The sequence below is a fragment of the Vicugna pacos genome, chromosome 2 (assembly GCF_048564905.1).
Source record: "Vicugna pacos chromosome 2, VicPac4, whole genome shotgun sequence".
Lineage (NCBI taxonomy): Eukaryota > Metazoa > Chordata > Mammalia > Artiodactyla > Camelidae > Vicugna > Vicugna pacos.
The window spans coordinates 6,952,699-6,970,265 of NC_132988.1; the positions used below are offsets into that span (position 1 = coordinate 6,952,699).

General features: G+C 37.5%; 1 protein-coding gene across 1 annotated transcript in view; it reads right to left on the reverse strand.

The window, feature by feature from the left end:
* The window catches only part of FSTL5 (follistatin like 5), a 625,236-nt gene that overhangs the window by 168,736 nt on the left and 438,933 nt on the right, over positions 1-17,567 (reverse strand). The window contains exon 7 of the mRNA XM_072972286.1: positions 3,735-3,855. Within this exon, the coding sequence (XP_072828387.1) occupies positions 3,735-3,855 (121 nt within the window). The remainder of the gene's footprint in view (positions 1-3,734; positions 3,856-17,567) is intronic.

The window sequence follows — 17,567 nt, forward strand, 5'->3', positions numbered from 1 at the left end:
TTGATTACTGCAAGTTTCCCCCTTTTCTCTCCTATGAGCTGCTTTTCATCTTGACTGGACTGTTCACATCAGCATGAAAGATAACCACAGCTACAGTTTTCATCAAATCCCCCCTCGTGATCCCACATCTCTCCAGCCACTGCACGGTTCTCTCTCTCTCTCTCTGTTCACTTTCAACCAAGACAATGTCATTGTTTCTCTTTCCAAACCCCATCCCTTCATGGGAACATCAACACCAAGGATTCTGAAGCAGGTGCAGCGTGGTCGGAGGTAATGCAAAGAGACCGCTTTTACTCCCAGCCTTAGGGATCTTGGTTTCTGGAAAAGGGAAGGGATCAGATCTCAGTCCAGACAATCACTGCTAATGTGACTTCCTCTTAATTAATTCATCATCTCAGCCTGATGGAGGGGGAGACAGGCGGCGCTGCTCCTGGGAACTCATTCTTCCTTGATGTCCATATTTCATCTTCAGAAAAACCTGAGATCGGAGAGTAAACGGTTCATCCGCAGGAGGGGCGAGGTCAGCTCGCCGCGTCCCCCAGCGCTGCTCAGGGTGCGTCCTGCAACGTGAGTGCCTGCAGTTCGGCTCGGAGCGTTCTCCCCGGGCTTCCCGGCCGGAGACGGCAAGTGAGCGGCTTGTACACCAAACCTACAGCGCGCTCGCGGAGGAGCCACCATTTGGAACGGTTCTCATGATTTACCAAGCACCCCAGTTCCCTGAGGAGCCTATCGAAATGCAGATTTCAAATCGAACTTCCAGAAAGTGCTGGCAAAGCCCAGGTTCTACATTTCTGATATTTTTTCATGGGATTCTGATGCAGCTAGAACGTGGACCATACACCACTCCACAAACTGGCAAGAGCTCTCGAATGGTTGGCCCTTAGACTGGACGAACAAGGACTGAAAGTGGGGATAAGATATAACAGACAGAACTAACGGTCAGCCGAGAACAAAATGGGAGAATTGCTCTCCTTAACTCTAAAAAGCAAGGAAACAACACCCCCTCAAAACCACAACAAAACAAAAACAAAGCAGTGCGGAGCATGAGCCTTGTCAAGTAGTCCATTTGTGGGTAAACAATCACAGCGAACAGGGGGAGGGGGGCAGGCTCGCTGGGACACCCCCTTCCCCAGGAACACGGCATCCAGGCGGGGAGCACCCTCCTCACCCCCAGCACTGGTCCTGTCCTCCCAAGATCGCGCACACTCTGGGGCAGTTTCTGTATCTGAACGACAAACTCCAAACATGAGACCCTGGGGACAAGCACACCTCACCGCCTTCACAGCTCCTCTGCTTTCCTAACTGGTTCCCTTGAACGTGACTTTCCAAGCCTTGACCCATGTCTAGGCGACAACAGTACTTGCACCAGAAGCCAAGGTCTCAGTCTGCTTCTGCGGGACACGAGCCTTGGTCAAACCGTGAATTCCCAAACCTTTCTGTTCATTTCTTCCAACATTTTCTTCACTGCTTTCTAGGACGCGTATCTCCCACCACAGGATGCCCATTCCAGGCCTTCTTGTCTCCAGTTGTTAACCTCAGAGCCAAGGCTCAATCCCCTGACTTCACAGCGACCTATACTCCTTCCTAAGGTCATGTCATCATGTTCATATTTATGGCTTTAAACAGTCTCTGCACACTGACGTTACCTAAATACACAACTTTGGGCTGTCACTCTGATCTCCAGACTTACATACTCAGTTGCACAGGGGACATCCATCCGGTTAAAGGTACTGAGGTTAACTTCCCAAAAGCAAAAAAACAAAGCATTGATCTCGGTCTCCAAACGTGCTCCTTTTCCATTGCAGTTAGTGTCATGACCACACACCTAAGTGCTTCCTCCAAATTCCGTGGGTTCATTTTTGTTTAAAGCTCTCTTCTCATATTCACATGCCACCCCTCAGTAATACCGCCAGATCTACTTTCAAAATATATCTTACATCTGGCCACTTGACTTCTTCATTATTAACACTGTATTTTAAGCCAACTTTATCTGTTCCCAAGACTATTAAAATAATATTTTTAAACAGTCTCAGTGCTTCCTGTCGTTTTAAAACAAATCAGAATATTCTACTTCATACAGTAAATGCTTTGATGGCTTCCAGTTACAATTAGAATAGGAATCCAAATATTTAAGTGGGACCAAGGGGCTCCATGTGATCTGACCCCAGGCTGCCTCTCCAGTCTCATAGCTACCACTCCTCTTAATTCATACCAATCACACTAGCCACCCAGCTGTTCCTACAGAAAGCCAAGTAACTTTCTGCCCCCTTTTGGTAAATCATAGAGTAAATTACTGTATACATCAGTGTGTCTGTTAATGAATCATACATGCAATCCCACATTATTAATTCATCTAAATAACTAAAATTTGAATTAAATCATAAATAAAAGAGTACTGATTGTAAGAATGGTATCCGCCTACTGGACCAATGTTCATAGCCATTAAATTAATTATTGAGATTGTAAAATTTTCTGGGATACTCAACTTCACTAATTATTAAAGAAATCCAAATAAAAACTATAATGAGGTATCACCTCACACCGGTCAGAATGGCCATGATTGAAAAGTCTACAGATAATAAATGCTAGAGAGGTTGTGGAGAAAAGGGAACCTCCCTATACTGTTGGTGGGAATGTAAAATGATGTAGCCAGTAAGGAAAACAGTATGGAGGTTCCTTAAAAAACGAAAAATAGAGTTACTAATATGTTGTAGCAACCCCATTCCAGGGCATTTATCCAGAGAAAACTCTAATTGAAAAAGATACATGCAGCCCAATGTTCACAGCAGCACTATTTACAACAGCCAAGACATGACAACAACCTAAATGTCCATCCGCAAGTGACTGGATAAAGAAGATGTGGTATATTTATGTGGTGAATATCATTTAATCATAAAAAAGAATGAAATAATGCCATTTGCAGCAACACGGATGGACCCAGACATTATCATACTAAGTGAAGTAAGTCAGAGAAAGACCGATACCATGTATCACTTACACGTGGAATCTAAAATATGACACAAATGAACTTATTTACAAAACAGAAACAGATTCACAGACATAGAAAACAAATCTATGATTACCGAAGGGGAAAGGAGTGGGGAGAGATAAATTAGGAGTTTGGGATTAGCAGATACAAACTACTATATACAAAATCAACAACAAAGTTGTACTGTATAGCACAGAGAACCATACTCAATATTCTGTAAACCATAATGGAAAAGAATATAAAAAAGAATACACATACATATAACCTAATCACTATGCTGTACACCAGAAACTAACACATCATTGGGAATCAACTATACTTCAATAATTTTTTTTAAAAAATTAAACAAAATAAAATTTTCTATATATAAATAAGTTTTCTACATCATTAGCAAGATCAACTAAACAGATGATCTAATTAAAACATTTAAATGCTTAAGGTTTTCAGTTTCTAAAATTGATATGCTTGCCTAATTGTTGATATTCTAGAGCTGAGAAATAATCTAAATTTCTTATGCTTGAATTTTCCAGTTAGAATGAGTTACTCCATAATGTTTCATGCTGGCAAAAGTGGTACAAAATTATTATAATTGGAATAGGTTTTACACTTTTGTTATAATTGGAAAAGGTTTTACAGTAATAGTTAAGTTCCAAAATTAAAAAAAAAAAGCTTTCCTAGTCTATTGTTATGTTCTTTGAATAGCTAGTGAACCAAAAAGCCATTAAGACAGCTAGACAATTCTTACCATTCACTTGGAAGATGTGCGTCTGAGAGATGTGTTCGTAGCCGTCTGCGTAGCAGGTGTAATTTCCCATGTGAGTTGTGGTAACCTTAGTAATATACAAGGACCCATCATCTCCAAAGTCCTAGAGAAAAAAAAAGGAAAATTAAATAAAATGAATTGTTTGTATTTAAAATGTATTTTAACAATTCACTTTTTAAAAAATGTATTCAGGAGCAAAGTAAATAACTAAAATATTACCTTTAAACTATCAAAACAATCATTATTAGTTCTACAAAGCTGGAAGATTTTATACGCTGTAATCACTTTTTTCTCAAGACAAATTTTGTTTAAAAAGAATAATCTCTTAGTATTGATTTGAATTATACAAATTTATATAAAATAACTGAATTTTCACATATTTATTGTAATGCAGCCTACCTTTTTAATTAATGAAAATATATATTTTTTCTTATTTATAGTTAAACAGCTCTTAATATATTTTTCACAATTGTAATTGTCCGTTAATTTTTATATCTGTTAATTCTAAATTTACCCAGAAAAATATTATAGCAGTGTGAACTTAGAGATAAAATTTATAGCCATATAAATAGAATAGGACTTTGTAAGCCTCCCAGAAACAATCAGTATATTAAAAAAAATAAATAACCATGACATTTCAAATGTATGGGGAAAAATGCATAACCATTTGAGAAAAAAGAAAGAAAAAATCCTCTCACTGTTTATCAAAATCAAATCCAAGAAGCATCTCTAGAGGTAGTAAAGACCAGAAAAACTTCTCTTTCATAAAGATAATGAATACACTGGCAAAAATTGTCAAAACCATTTTTTTTTCCAGAACTCTGGAAATAGTCAAGGGTTCCCCAGAGCATCTACTGTTAAAAATGTCTGAGTCTCAGCCAGAGCAGTGATGCTGGTGGCATCCGTCTCTTCACGGCTGCATGGGAACCTTGGACCACCAGCTTGGTACCTCTGCTGGCTGGGAAGACCGTCTTCCTAGCTGATCCTGGACGGGGAAGGACGGGTTTGGGGCTCCTCCGAGACCCCATACTCTCTGATGGATGTAGCGGCTCCCTGAAAACTTCCATTTCCGTGATTTCTTTTTATTTGAGCAAGACTTGGAGCTCAGTCTGTGTAAACAGCCCTGCCCCTGAGTCCATTATTGAAGACAAACAGCTGTACTTGTGTAACGTTACAGCTCTCAAGGCAGAGATATGAGTGGGGATGAAAATTAGCATGCCAAAAATCTTAACAGGGAAGACAGGAAGGGCAGGTGCGCAGGGGGTGGTTGAAAAGATCTGCCTGTTCCCAGGACTCTAGAAGGCGAAACAAATGTGCAGGGCTCCGTGCATGACCAGAAAAGATGGACCTCCTTTACGTTTTAGGAAAAAGACAGACTCCCTAATCTCTCATCTCTGGCTGAGCTTGAGACCTTGAACAAGCAGAGTGAAGGCTTAAGACAGACCTGTAATGCTTGCAGGGAGAATTCAATGCAGAACGTAAAACAGAAATAGAGCATCTTGCCAAAGTCTGGAACACTTACTGGTTCAAAGCCTTTAATTAAATCTCTAGCCAGTCATTAGCTTACCACTAGGTACCTGAGCAAAAATTTCAGTAACCTTATACAGCAAACCAAAGAAAAGCAGATACCTTATACTTCAGCAAAATTAAAAACTTCTGCTCTCCTTAGGAAACTATTGAAAAAGTGAAAAAAATACCCCACTGAATGGGAGAAAATACTTGCAAATCATTTGTCTCATAAAGGTTTTGTATCCAGAATATATAAAGAATGATACAACTGAACAAGAAAAAAGACAAAGAATCAAATTAAAACAATGGGTGAAGGATTTTAACAGATATTGCTCGAAAAAAGATTTACACACAGCACATAAAAAATGCTCAGCCTTATTAGTCATTAGGGAAATGCAAATAAAAACCACTATGAGATACAACTTCATACCTACTAGGCTGGCTAAAATGAGAAAAAAAAAAGGACTAACAAATTTTGGAAGGATGTGGAAAAACTGGAATCTTCAGTTTTGCTGGTGTGAATATTAAATGGTGTACCCACTCTGAAGGATAGTTTGGCAGTTCCCCAAAAAGTTAAACAAAGAATCATTATGTGTGTAACAACTGCATTTCTAGGCATATATCCAAAAGAATCAAAACGTATGTCTACATGCAAGCTGTACATGAATGTTTATAGTAACCAAAAAGTGAAAGCAACTCAAAAAGCTATCAATTGATGAGTGGACAAAAGCAAAATCGAATACCTATATACAACAGAATTTTTTTTTACCAATTAAAAGTAATGAAGTACTGATATATACTATAATATAAGTCAATCTCGAAAACATGCTAAATGGGAAAAAAAAAAAACCTCCAATTGTAGGAGTCAATTTATACGAAAATGTCCAGAATGGCCAAATCTATTGAGACAGAAAATAGGGTAGTCTTACTAGGACCTGAGGGGATGGGGTGCTAGAAATAACCACTAATAGGTGTGGAATCCTATTATTCTAAAGTTTAATAGCTATCGTGGCTGAATAATTTTGTGAATATATTAAGAACCACTAAATTACACATTTTAAAGGGGTTAATTTTATCATATGAGAATTACATTTCAATAAAGCTGTTATTAAAAATAAATTATGTATGGGATACATAAATATGAAAAATTAAATATACTAAAGTAAAGCTATGTATCACTTTGGCTAATGGAATCTTTATGAGTATGAAAAAAATGGAGCAATCTGGAAAGAAAGAATGATCACTATGCTTGTATAAAGAAGAAATGCTGTGTTACAAAACTTTGTAAGCTTGAAAGATAATAACCCACAGATTATTTATGCAAAATGAAAAAACAAATCATCAATGCATCTGAGTCCTTATTTACATAGCAGCTATCACATGCAAGATACAGCTCTAAGTAATTCATACTTGTTGACATATTTGATCTGTATAACAAGCCAATGAGAAGAGACTGCTACAGTCCTCCCATTTTAGAGCAGGGGACACTGAGAAGTGAAGTCATCTCCTTAGCTTCCCTTGGCCCCGAATTAGTAGAGCTAGGCTTAGACACCAGGTAGGTTTCCTCCAGAGTCTGGACTTTTAAGCCCCTACATATACTGCTGACCTTGCCAGTCATGAATTGGAATAGGAAAAAAAAAGACAGGAAAGGAGAACAAAGAAGAAAGTGGAGACAAAAATGCCCAAATCAAAGGAGGTCAAATAGACCTGTAGGTCTGAGGAAAAGAGGTTAGAAGTACAGTGAAAATGCATGAGGAAAAGGGAAGAAAAGCGGACAGATCTTCTGAGGTCACAAAACTACAGCCTTTAAACTAGATTTGAAAGTGGTGTCTTTACTTTCTCAGCAGCAGAGAATAAGGGTGCCTAGGCGGGTGCTGTTATACCTGTTCTGAAGATGTGGCTCGCACATTGTCAGTATCTCTTACTATAGGTATTATTTACAGGTTTTCATTCATATATTTGGTAATGAGTGGAAGTACCCTCTAAGAATTGTTTATTATCTTTTCCAACTTTTACATTTTGAATTTACTATTTTTCATGTTGATTCCCCAATTTTATTTTTAATGTATGGCTCATCTTTTAATTTTGTGTAGAACATTTTTGATTGGGATTTTTTTTTCATTCCTTATGTCAACTTTAGATTAGAAAGCCCTTTTTCACTCTAATTTAATATATTTCCCAATACTTTCCCCTCATTTCCTTGCTGTTTCCTTACTGTTCCTTACTGTTGTAATTCCATCGAACCCTTTAACATTTCTTTTCAAAAATTTTTTAAGAAAGTGAGTATCCATCTTTACCTTTTTTTCTAAACTGTAACAAATTGTGTCAGCATCATTCGTTTAAGAAAACTTTCCCCCATCTGTTACTTTTTTTTTTATCCCTGTATCTTTAAAATATGACAGCACCCAGGCACTTAGCAATATCCACAAGCAGGACTCCAAAAATCTACTCTGTAGGTTTCTGACCTTAACTGTATCCACACCATGTGCTTTACTGTTAAAAATGGCATCCCTCTAACTGACACACACAGAATGGTTATAATCAAGAAAATAATTATTATGAGCCTACTGAATCTGGATCTCAAATGACAAAAATGTTCTCTCCGTCAAGAAAGTCAAAGAGAGGGTGAAGAGGAGGAGGGACCAGAGGGAAAGGGAAACATTCTGCATGTTCTGGTCGCCATATTATTTAGCTCAAGAATAATAATTCTTAACAACTATCAAACAAAATAAAATTCCTCAACATCATATTATAGAAGATTACACATACCATGTTTCTGCAGCTTCCAGGGGGAGCTTTATCATGGACTTACAGGAAGAGCCTCATGATCTGGACAGTGGGAGAGGACTTGGGGCTTGGACCCTAACAGGGACATCACCGTGTGACACTAATGTGTGATAACACCCCTGGCATCACCACAGGCTTCCATGAAAAACCAGGTGCCTGGGTGAGCACTTCGGCAGGAGAACAGAAATTCCAAACAGAAAGGCCAGAGCTGTCCCTCTGGTTAACACCAAGGCACGCCGTGGACACACAGCTGGGTCTCAAAGGGAAATCAATTCAGGATGACTCAAGTTAAAAATATTTTGAGAAAGATCAAGAGCCAGAAAGAATTCTTGACGACCTGAAGTGTAATAGAAAGATACCCAGCGTGCGTAAGGTAGACAAGCACACAGGGGACGTACACAAGAGAAGGATCTGCCACAGGAACAGCTCAGGGAGACCACATCAGAACAAAGATGAACTTTCGCTGGACAAGAACAACTGGAAATGACCATCAAAACCCAAAGTACATCTGATATTTGTAATTATGTTTATATTTTATGCCAAACTGCACATTGGTCTTTTTAAAGTCTATTTTCAAATAATTCTTTTTAAATAATCCTTAAGGCTGAAATAAATAACTTTTCCACCTGTTTTGCTATATCACTGCCTAGAAAGCACAGCCCTTCCCTATCTGCTATAATCAAGATTCCTTCACCCACTGAAGTGAAAATTTTCCAAGACTATAATCTTGAGAATGTTTATTAAAGTATTTTATTTTGCTATCTCTGTCATTCTGCAATAGGAAATCCCTTTAATTTAGGTATTTTCTCTGTCAGAACATTGTGTGATCACTTCTAATTTATATGTATTTTCATGTTTTTTTCTCTTTCTTCTAAGTGGAAGCAGAATGTTCCACCCTCAATTGCTTTCAATGAACAACTTTATAATCACCTTTTCAGACAGCATTTCCAAATAAGCAATATTTGAATATTGCCTCCCCGCTTCAAATAAAGCATGGATTTTTTTTCACTACACTGAAAGGAAAACTCGATAAATATTTATTGAGCACTTAAATATGTCAGGCACTGTGATAAAGAGTTTAAATAAATGATGAAATTTTATCCTTTAAACCACCTTTTTAAAATGCACTGCTATTAGTGTCATGTTACATGCAAGAAAACTGAAATATAGTGATGTTACATTTGGGGTCACCAATTACTATGGGCTGAATGTTTGTGTACCCCACCTTCACAGTTCATCTGTTGAAATCCTGATGCCTTGGGGAGGTGATTAGGTCATGAGGGTAGAGCCCCCAAGAATGGGATTAGTGTCCCTATAAAAGATACCCCATTGAGAGCTCTCACCCATTCCAGCATTTGAGGACACGGGAGAAGACTCTGGCTGTAAGCCGTAAGGAGGACCCTCACACAGGACATTAACATGCTGATGTCTTGGTCTTGGACTTAGCCTCAGAACTGTGAGAAAGATATTTTTGCTGTTTATACCACCCACGTGGTAGAATTTTGTCACAGCAGCCCGGCAGAAAAAGACCTCAGCCGAAGCAAGGGGTCTCAGATTGGCATCCAACTGGTCAGACTCCTGAACTGACCTGTTTTATTATTTTGCAATTACTAACCCATCTTCCTCTTTCCCGATTCTCCACTGTTTTAGCCAAACATCAAAATAACCTGTTGATTTTTTTTTAATACAGATACATCAGTTCTACACTTTACCTCCATCCTGATTCAGCATTTCTGATCTTTTACTCTTTGATTTTTCTCAGCATTTTCCCCAATCTTAAACAGATTAAATCAAATGTGTGATTTTGATGCTCAGCCACAGTGGAGAGTTATGGCCTTAGAACGGGCACTTCTTGAATTCAGGGGCAAAATCTTGCACTTATTCTGAACCCCTATCACACCTTTATAATCTTGCTGCCAATAGACACTCCATAAATACTTCTTCAGTGATTAAATCTTTATGAGCCTCAACACCATTAAAAAGTTGCCTCGGGGCACTAATGTCTGGAAAGTAATAGGAAAAACCTAAAATAATTTATTTGGTTGAGCTGATTGCTAACGTTATTTTCAAGGCAGTACAGAAGGGAACTGTGAGGAAAAACAAGAAAATCATAGCACATTTCTAAAATTCTGATACCTTTATGGCTATTACGAAGTGACTGCAACATACTGCATAAGAATAATAATCACAAGGTTGGACAGCCTATAGGTGATGAGCATTTTTCAATCAGAACGTACAAGGCAGTGAGCATCAGGTGTGAGTATACCAGACTCTAACAGCTGAATTTCAGACCTGTATTTCACCACAGGCATTTGTCACAATCTGAAAGACAAGTTCCGTCTGTTGGAAAATGGTAAGTTTTAAATTTAAGTTTATTTTCCTATTTCATATTATGTTTGTACTCATGGTTCTAAATTCCATGGTCCACATACTACTCTACTTTGAATGAGGCTTTCTGTGTAATATACATTGCTTTGATATACAGTCACACTAAAGTCATTTCCTTTCTAATTTTGATTATGCCAGGATGCTTTTTACTTTGCAATATTGTGAAAGCTATTTTTCTAGCTTTTTACGTGTACGAAATATGCTTTCATAAAATAGCAATAAAAGTAATTTAGGCAAGTTTCTAGTTACCGAAGTTGACAAAAGTACCATTATCTCAGAATGTATGTGACTTTCTAAAAATCCTGGAAGTTTCTCACTAACCTATTTAATTAGATATTTAATCTGTCATCAATAAATAGCATAGTGAAATACAAAATTAAATAATACAAATTGAATTTGGTGAATACATTACTTTTAACACCTTTCTTTCCTAAAGTAAACAATTTCATGTATCAATTCAAGGAAACACAATAGAAAACTAAACATATATGAATTGAAATTGTTATTTCAAATTGATAGCAAACAAAAAGTGAAGCAACTGCATTCTTTGGTAAAAAAACTAAAACCAAAATTATGAAAACTTTGTGTAACAGTATTATTTGATGGTATATGTAATTAATTAGATTAATTATATTGTATTTCACTTAAGAAAACAATCCTGCAAAAAATTTCCATTAATATGAGTAATAAAAACACATAAAAATATCAATCACTTTTATAAACTATTATAGAGTGTCTTACACATACAGAGTCAGATTTACCATGAAGCTGATGGAGTTTATTTCTGAGCCCCTTCACTTGAAAACAGTCCTGGAATGCGTTTATATGATCAGATATTTTTGGGAAATTTAGAAATATATTTATAATTGTGATTTCTTTTCTTATTGTAATTAACATTTTATAATAATATAATAATAGTTTTATAATAATACTTTAACTCACATATAGCTTATAGATACCCTCATGTGTGTAATAGTGACAGATAAAAATATTCAATAAAAAATTAACTCACATATCTCAAAGTACATAGCTTCCCCTAAGTACATGTAGAAAATCCTGTTTCTTATCACTTTAAATAGACAGGAATTGTACTTTTTAATTTAATGGAATATAAATAAAACATTCAGATTTTAAACTATATTTTGAGATATTTCAAAGGGGAATACATCCCTTATTTTGATTTCATCACAAAATATGAATAACATAATAACCAAAGGTACCTGGAATCCTGGTCACCAATGAATAGTTAGTGAATTAATCACATGTATTATAGAGACCTGGTTCCATCTAAGAATAGATACATGGAAAGAGTGTCATACTTATCAAACGATAAGATGAAGCTGAGAAATCTGCAAAATCACACTGCTGTTGAACCCATCAGAGTGCTGACTTTGAAGGACAATCATGAGGGTAAAGTCTGAGGAACGCTGGCATGAGCCTCCAGAGACAAGACACTGGCAACCCCTCAGCTCTCCCAGAGCACTGGAAGTGTTAGGTGGTTAGATAAGTGGAGGCACCGGGCAGATAAAGTGGAGGAGAGGCAGCAGGGTCCAGAAGATGGTGTTATGCCCGCCTTCAGCACAAAGGGGCTTTACTTCTTCTGAACGAGTGCCAGCAGGAAACTGGTTAGAACTCAAAGGCTGCAACTGCTCGGTAGCAACAAGGACCTAACAGGACATGACCCAGTGCTCACTGTGATATAATTAGCATTGTGGTTTAGAACCCCCCATGGGTTTTTCTGTGTGCATCATGGGTAAGGACATGTGCAAAATGGGATGAGCATGACTTAGCACTCCAGGGGCAAGAGCCATCAATCAGTCAAAAGATCACCAATAAGTGAGGGTAGAAGAGAAGGGGACAAACAAACACCATTGCTATCTACTCTTGGATCAGTCCATCTCCCATTCTTGGAGGTGTTCTTCCCCTTTGCAAATAAAACCTTTAAAATCTTTCGCTACACAACGCTTCATCTCCCATGTGAATTATCTATCAGGTAAGTCAAGAACTGGGGTCTTTTCCTTCCCCATTTTGGGATAACAGAAGGAAACAAGGTGGCCATGCAAACAGGTACAGAAAACATCAACTAACTCCTTAATGAACTGCTCAAAGCTGAGCATCCCCAGTTGGGAGAGTATGGAGTCCTGGGAGCACAGACAGTTGCAACCCCTTCTCCATGGACCTCACTGGTCGCTTGTGAAAAAGCCCAGGGGCAGGAAAGAGCAGAGAAAGCTGCCCTCACAGTTGAGATGGTCCTGCGGTCCTGTGACCTCACTGCTGAGGATCCTCTCCCCAGTGGAATAAAGTCTTAAGATGCTGAAAAAAAAAAAGGGCAGTGAATCCTGTCACATGCAGTGGGTGAAAACTCACGAAGCTTGGGAAAAGGAGCGAGGCAAGACAACCTCCTAGATTCAGAAAATTAGAGATTTTTTTACACGGGAGCAGGGCAGGATCACTGAGAAAACTTGGCTGCAAGGACTCAGAGACACGTGAGCTGCCTAAGACTGCTGTTAAATGAGGAACATGTGGAAAGCCTCTTTGTTCCTCACCACCAGGACCGAGAGACAAGCAACAGCAGACTACTCCCAGCACAGGGACAAGCGCACACTGGGGCGGAGATGCAGGGTCACAGGGAAGCTCTAAAACCATGGGACCAAACACAGTCCAGAATAAAACTCAGATAGTCTGTCAGTCTAGCTCCTTAACTGCAAGGTGACACGGAAGGAACCTGAGGCTGGCTGTGCATGGAAGGTAACTGAAGCAATCAACCAAACAGAAACACATCTCAGCTCCTCAATAAAAACCTAGCAGAAAAAGAGGCATGCCTATTTCCAGCCTTAAACACTACTTACTTTGGTTTCTGCTCCCCTACACAGAGTATGTAGATTTCAGCTAAAAGTTATGAGACCTATGAAATGGAAAGGAATAAAAAAATCCACTGTTGAAAGATAAAACAAATAATAGAAGTAGAAATCAGACAGGGGATGTAAAATCACTATGATTAATATGGTACAAGCTCCAATGGAAAGAATTGAAGACATTCATGAATAGATGGGTCATTTCAGCAGAGAAATGGAAACAATAAGAAAATGTCAAAGGGCAGGCTGGGAATAAATTTAAACATATGCCCTGTAACGGAGATGCAGAATGTCTCTGACAGGCTCATCGGTAGACCCGACAGATCCAAGGAAAGCCTTGGTGAACTTGAATATAGGTCAACAGACATCACTCAAATGAAAACAAGAGAGGAAATTGTTGAAAAAATTTAATCATTTGAATTTAAAAGAACAGAGTATCCAAGAGATGTATGCCCATATCAGTCTAAAATATGTTTAGTTGAAATCCCAGTAGGAAAAAAGTGAAAGATGAGGGAAAAAATATTTTAAAATGAATGGTCAAGAAATTTCAACAAATAACGAATTAAAAACAACCAAGAAATTTATTCATACTGCTGAAGACCAAAGATGAGGAGAAATATTAAACTCTGTCAGAGAAAAGTACATGATGGTTTTCAGGAAATGGAAAGTCTTTCAGGTTTTTGAGACCAGGTGCAACCAGAATAAAGGCATCAATGTGCCTGAAAAAAAATATGTATAATTCAGAGGAGTGAATGATCCACCAAAGGGGTTAAGAGAAATCAGAGAAGGGAGGTCAATTATCCAGTGTAACGTACGCTTTTCCCGGCTAGGAGAAATTGGATCACTCAGTCATCTATAGTGCAAAAATCATCAATTAATTGTATGAACATATATAAATAACAAATATGTGCAATTTAAAATGATCAGATTCTTTTGCTATTATATATTCGAATGGTAAAACAAATCATCTCTTGATATTTGTACTCCAATAATATTCATTTCTGATGATTTTTTTAAATTGCTGTATAGTCAGTTTACAATGTTGTGTCAGTTTCTGGTGTCCAGCATAATGTTTGTCAGACATATGATACATATATTCCTTTTCATATTCTTTTTCATTACAGGTTACTACAAGATATTGAATACAGTTCCCTGTGCTATACAGTATGAACTTGTTGTTTATCTATTTTATGTCTAGTAGTTAGTATCTGCAAATCTCAAACTCCCAATTTATCCTTCCCCACCCCATTTTGATATTCTTTTCCATAGCATTTGCTTCTTACTTTCAAAGTAATTTCAATAACTATCTTTCCAATATCTTCTTAGGTCAATTTTAATATTCCATTAAGTTGAGCTTAATATCCATTGATAGATATTTTAAATTTCATGGGTTAAACTGGAAAATAATATTATGCAAAATCCACCCAGCTTTACCACCATGAATCGTATCTTGAATCAGAAGAGCTCTGGGACCCTGAAGGAAGCAAGCACATCACTCAGGAACTAATCCAGAGGCAAGGACCACACAGTAACTTGAATGTGGACATTTTAATTAAAACTATTAACTATAACAGGGAATTGTCTGCTAAAGAGTAAAGGATCCTATAAAGAACGTAGGAATAACAGATATAGGAAAAACCAGAACCCCTAGAGATGAGATCATGAACCACAGGGAGAGACTCCTTTCCTGCAGTGTGGACAGCACCTGGACCTCTTTGTAGAGGGTGGGTACATCCATGGCTCATTAGAGACTGGAGAAATTCACCGAGGCTGGAAAGCCTTCATGGGGGTACAGGAAGACATTTTTAATAGGACGCACCCATCTGGAAACCCCCCACTGAGAAGCCACTGTGGAGTTGCTGGAGAAATCTGCCCCCCCGCCTCTGGACTACTCTGAGCTGCTATAAATCAGGTACCTTTGGAGTCAAGGGGCTGGAGGAGCTGTGCCCTCTTCTGAGCTTGGAAGTTGCACATGGTGCAGGAGGCTGCCTAGAAAAACCCAGCAGACTTGGAAGAGAAACCCCTTTCTTACTCTAGTGTCTCTCTGGTACTCTCTACTAACAAAGCCACAAGAGAAACATTCAAAGGGTCCATATATAGTATTCCAGAGCAGTCATTTAAGGGTGATTTGCAACAGAGAGGCAATGCACCAATAGCTAGTACATCTCAAGAAAAATGCATGCGGAAAAGAAATAGGCGGCTATATGGTCTAGTGTGAGCCACACATTTTGCACTACACATGCTTTTGTTTTTTTTATTTACCAGTAATAAGGGGAAAGAAAGAGACAACACAGAGAAAAAAATTCAAAAGTATTGCAGAGCTAGTTACATCAGTGTTTTCAATTTGGGAAAACTCATCAAGCCGTAAACTTAAGGTTTATACACTTGTCTTATCATTTTTATATTTAAATAAAGACTTTTAAAATAAAACATACGTGTGGCAAAGTTTAATTTCTGATCACACAGCACTCCATAGAATTCATGTATTTAGCTATTGGCATATGTATTTTTCTTTATTGTAATCGCCTAGTCAAAGCAAGGACTCTGAATTGAGGATAATTGTATTTCCATGCTCTCAATAAAGGTTTGTTTTTTAAAAAAATTGAATAATGAGTTTATTTTGGAAGCAAAGACTTGTCATTCAAAATATGTATTTTCTTTGACTTCTTAGAAATTCCTAGTTTGCCTCTAATTGAAGGTAATAGCCATTATAAATGCCTTCAGGAAGCTAGTGATATTGTATAGTACTTATTTTATAGTGAAAAAAAACCAATAAATGACCCCCATTTAATTCACTAAGTTATTTTAAACTGAAGTATATTTGACTAACAATATATTAGCTCAGGTGTATAGCATAGAAATTCTGTATTTTTATAGATTATACTGCATACAAAGCTATTATAAAATAGTGACTATATTCCTTATGCGCTCCATTAGGTCTTTTTGTAACTTGTTTTATGCATAGTAGCTTGTGCCCCATAATCCTCTATAATGGCTTTGCCTCACCCCACAGCCCTGTCTCCTGGTGACCAACAGTCTGTTCTCTGTACCTGTGAGTCTGTGTTTCTGCTTTGTTATAGCTGTTCTTTTGTTTTATCACCATTATTATTTTTTAGATTATGTAATAGAAAAGAACCAGTCTGACTCCATATTAGATCTGTTCCTCTGGCTTTAATCCTGTGCCCTGTTTTCTAGGCTTAGTCTTGCTAGCTCTGCACTCATGTAAAGATAACAAGTTGCAGAATAGAAAATAATGCTTGTTTTGTTGGAGATTTACAGGGGCACCATGACCTGACCCATGTGGACAGCTGCAAGAACAAAGGATTCCAAGAAGAGAAATTCCTACACCAAGAAGTTTGTAACAACCAAACCTCTTCCCTTTTTCAGTATAAAAGGAGCATGAATTCTGACTTGAGGAACATCGTTCTCCAGGACATTAGTCCCCCATCGCCTCAGTCTGCTGGCTTTCCGAATAAAGTCACTATTCCTTGTCCCAGTGCCTCATCTCCAGATTTATTGGCCTGTTGTGCGGCAAACAGAATGAGTCTGAACTCAGTGACGCAACCTCTTGTCCTAGAATTATCATCTCTAAAAGAGAGATATTAGTGATAAAGACCATGTGACAAAGCTAAATAATTTATTTCATCAAAAGTGTTTACAAATGTGTCTGCCACACTACAGTTGTAATATAAAGGCTTATATTGTATTTTTTGTTACAATCATTTTAAATAGTTTAACAATTGCAGCTTAAGGCTGAGATTTGCATATGTTACCCACTATATATAAAAATAGATCAAAAAAACTTTTTTTAGTTTAAAAAAAGATTGAGTATTGAAGGTTTAATATGCTTGGAGTTACTTAAGTTTAAAGAGCACATTTTCTTAGTATCTTTTCAATTGTAAAGTACAAGTTTTGTTCCCCATGTAACTTTTCTGGAACATATCTGGCCTGTGAGCTGACTGCCAGAGTAAGTACATAGAATACAGTAAATACAACGAAGTCTGAAGGTCATGTATGAAATATTCATATTCTGAGAAGACTTTGATGGAAACAAACATGATAAAGTATGCAAAACATGAATTCCTAATGCAGTTCAATTATATTTCATGTCATTGACTCATTAATACAATCATGTTTATTTTTTACTTTTTAATGCTTACAACACTATACCTATATTACATTCCCAAATTCTTTTATGCTGAAAGAAAGGTAGCATTTGAGCATTTACATTTTAAAAATGAGATGGGCTTATAATGGATTATTGCTATTTAAATAC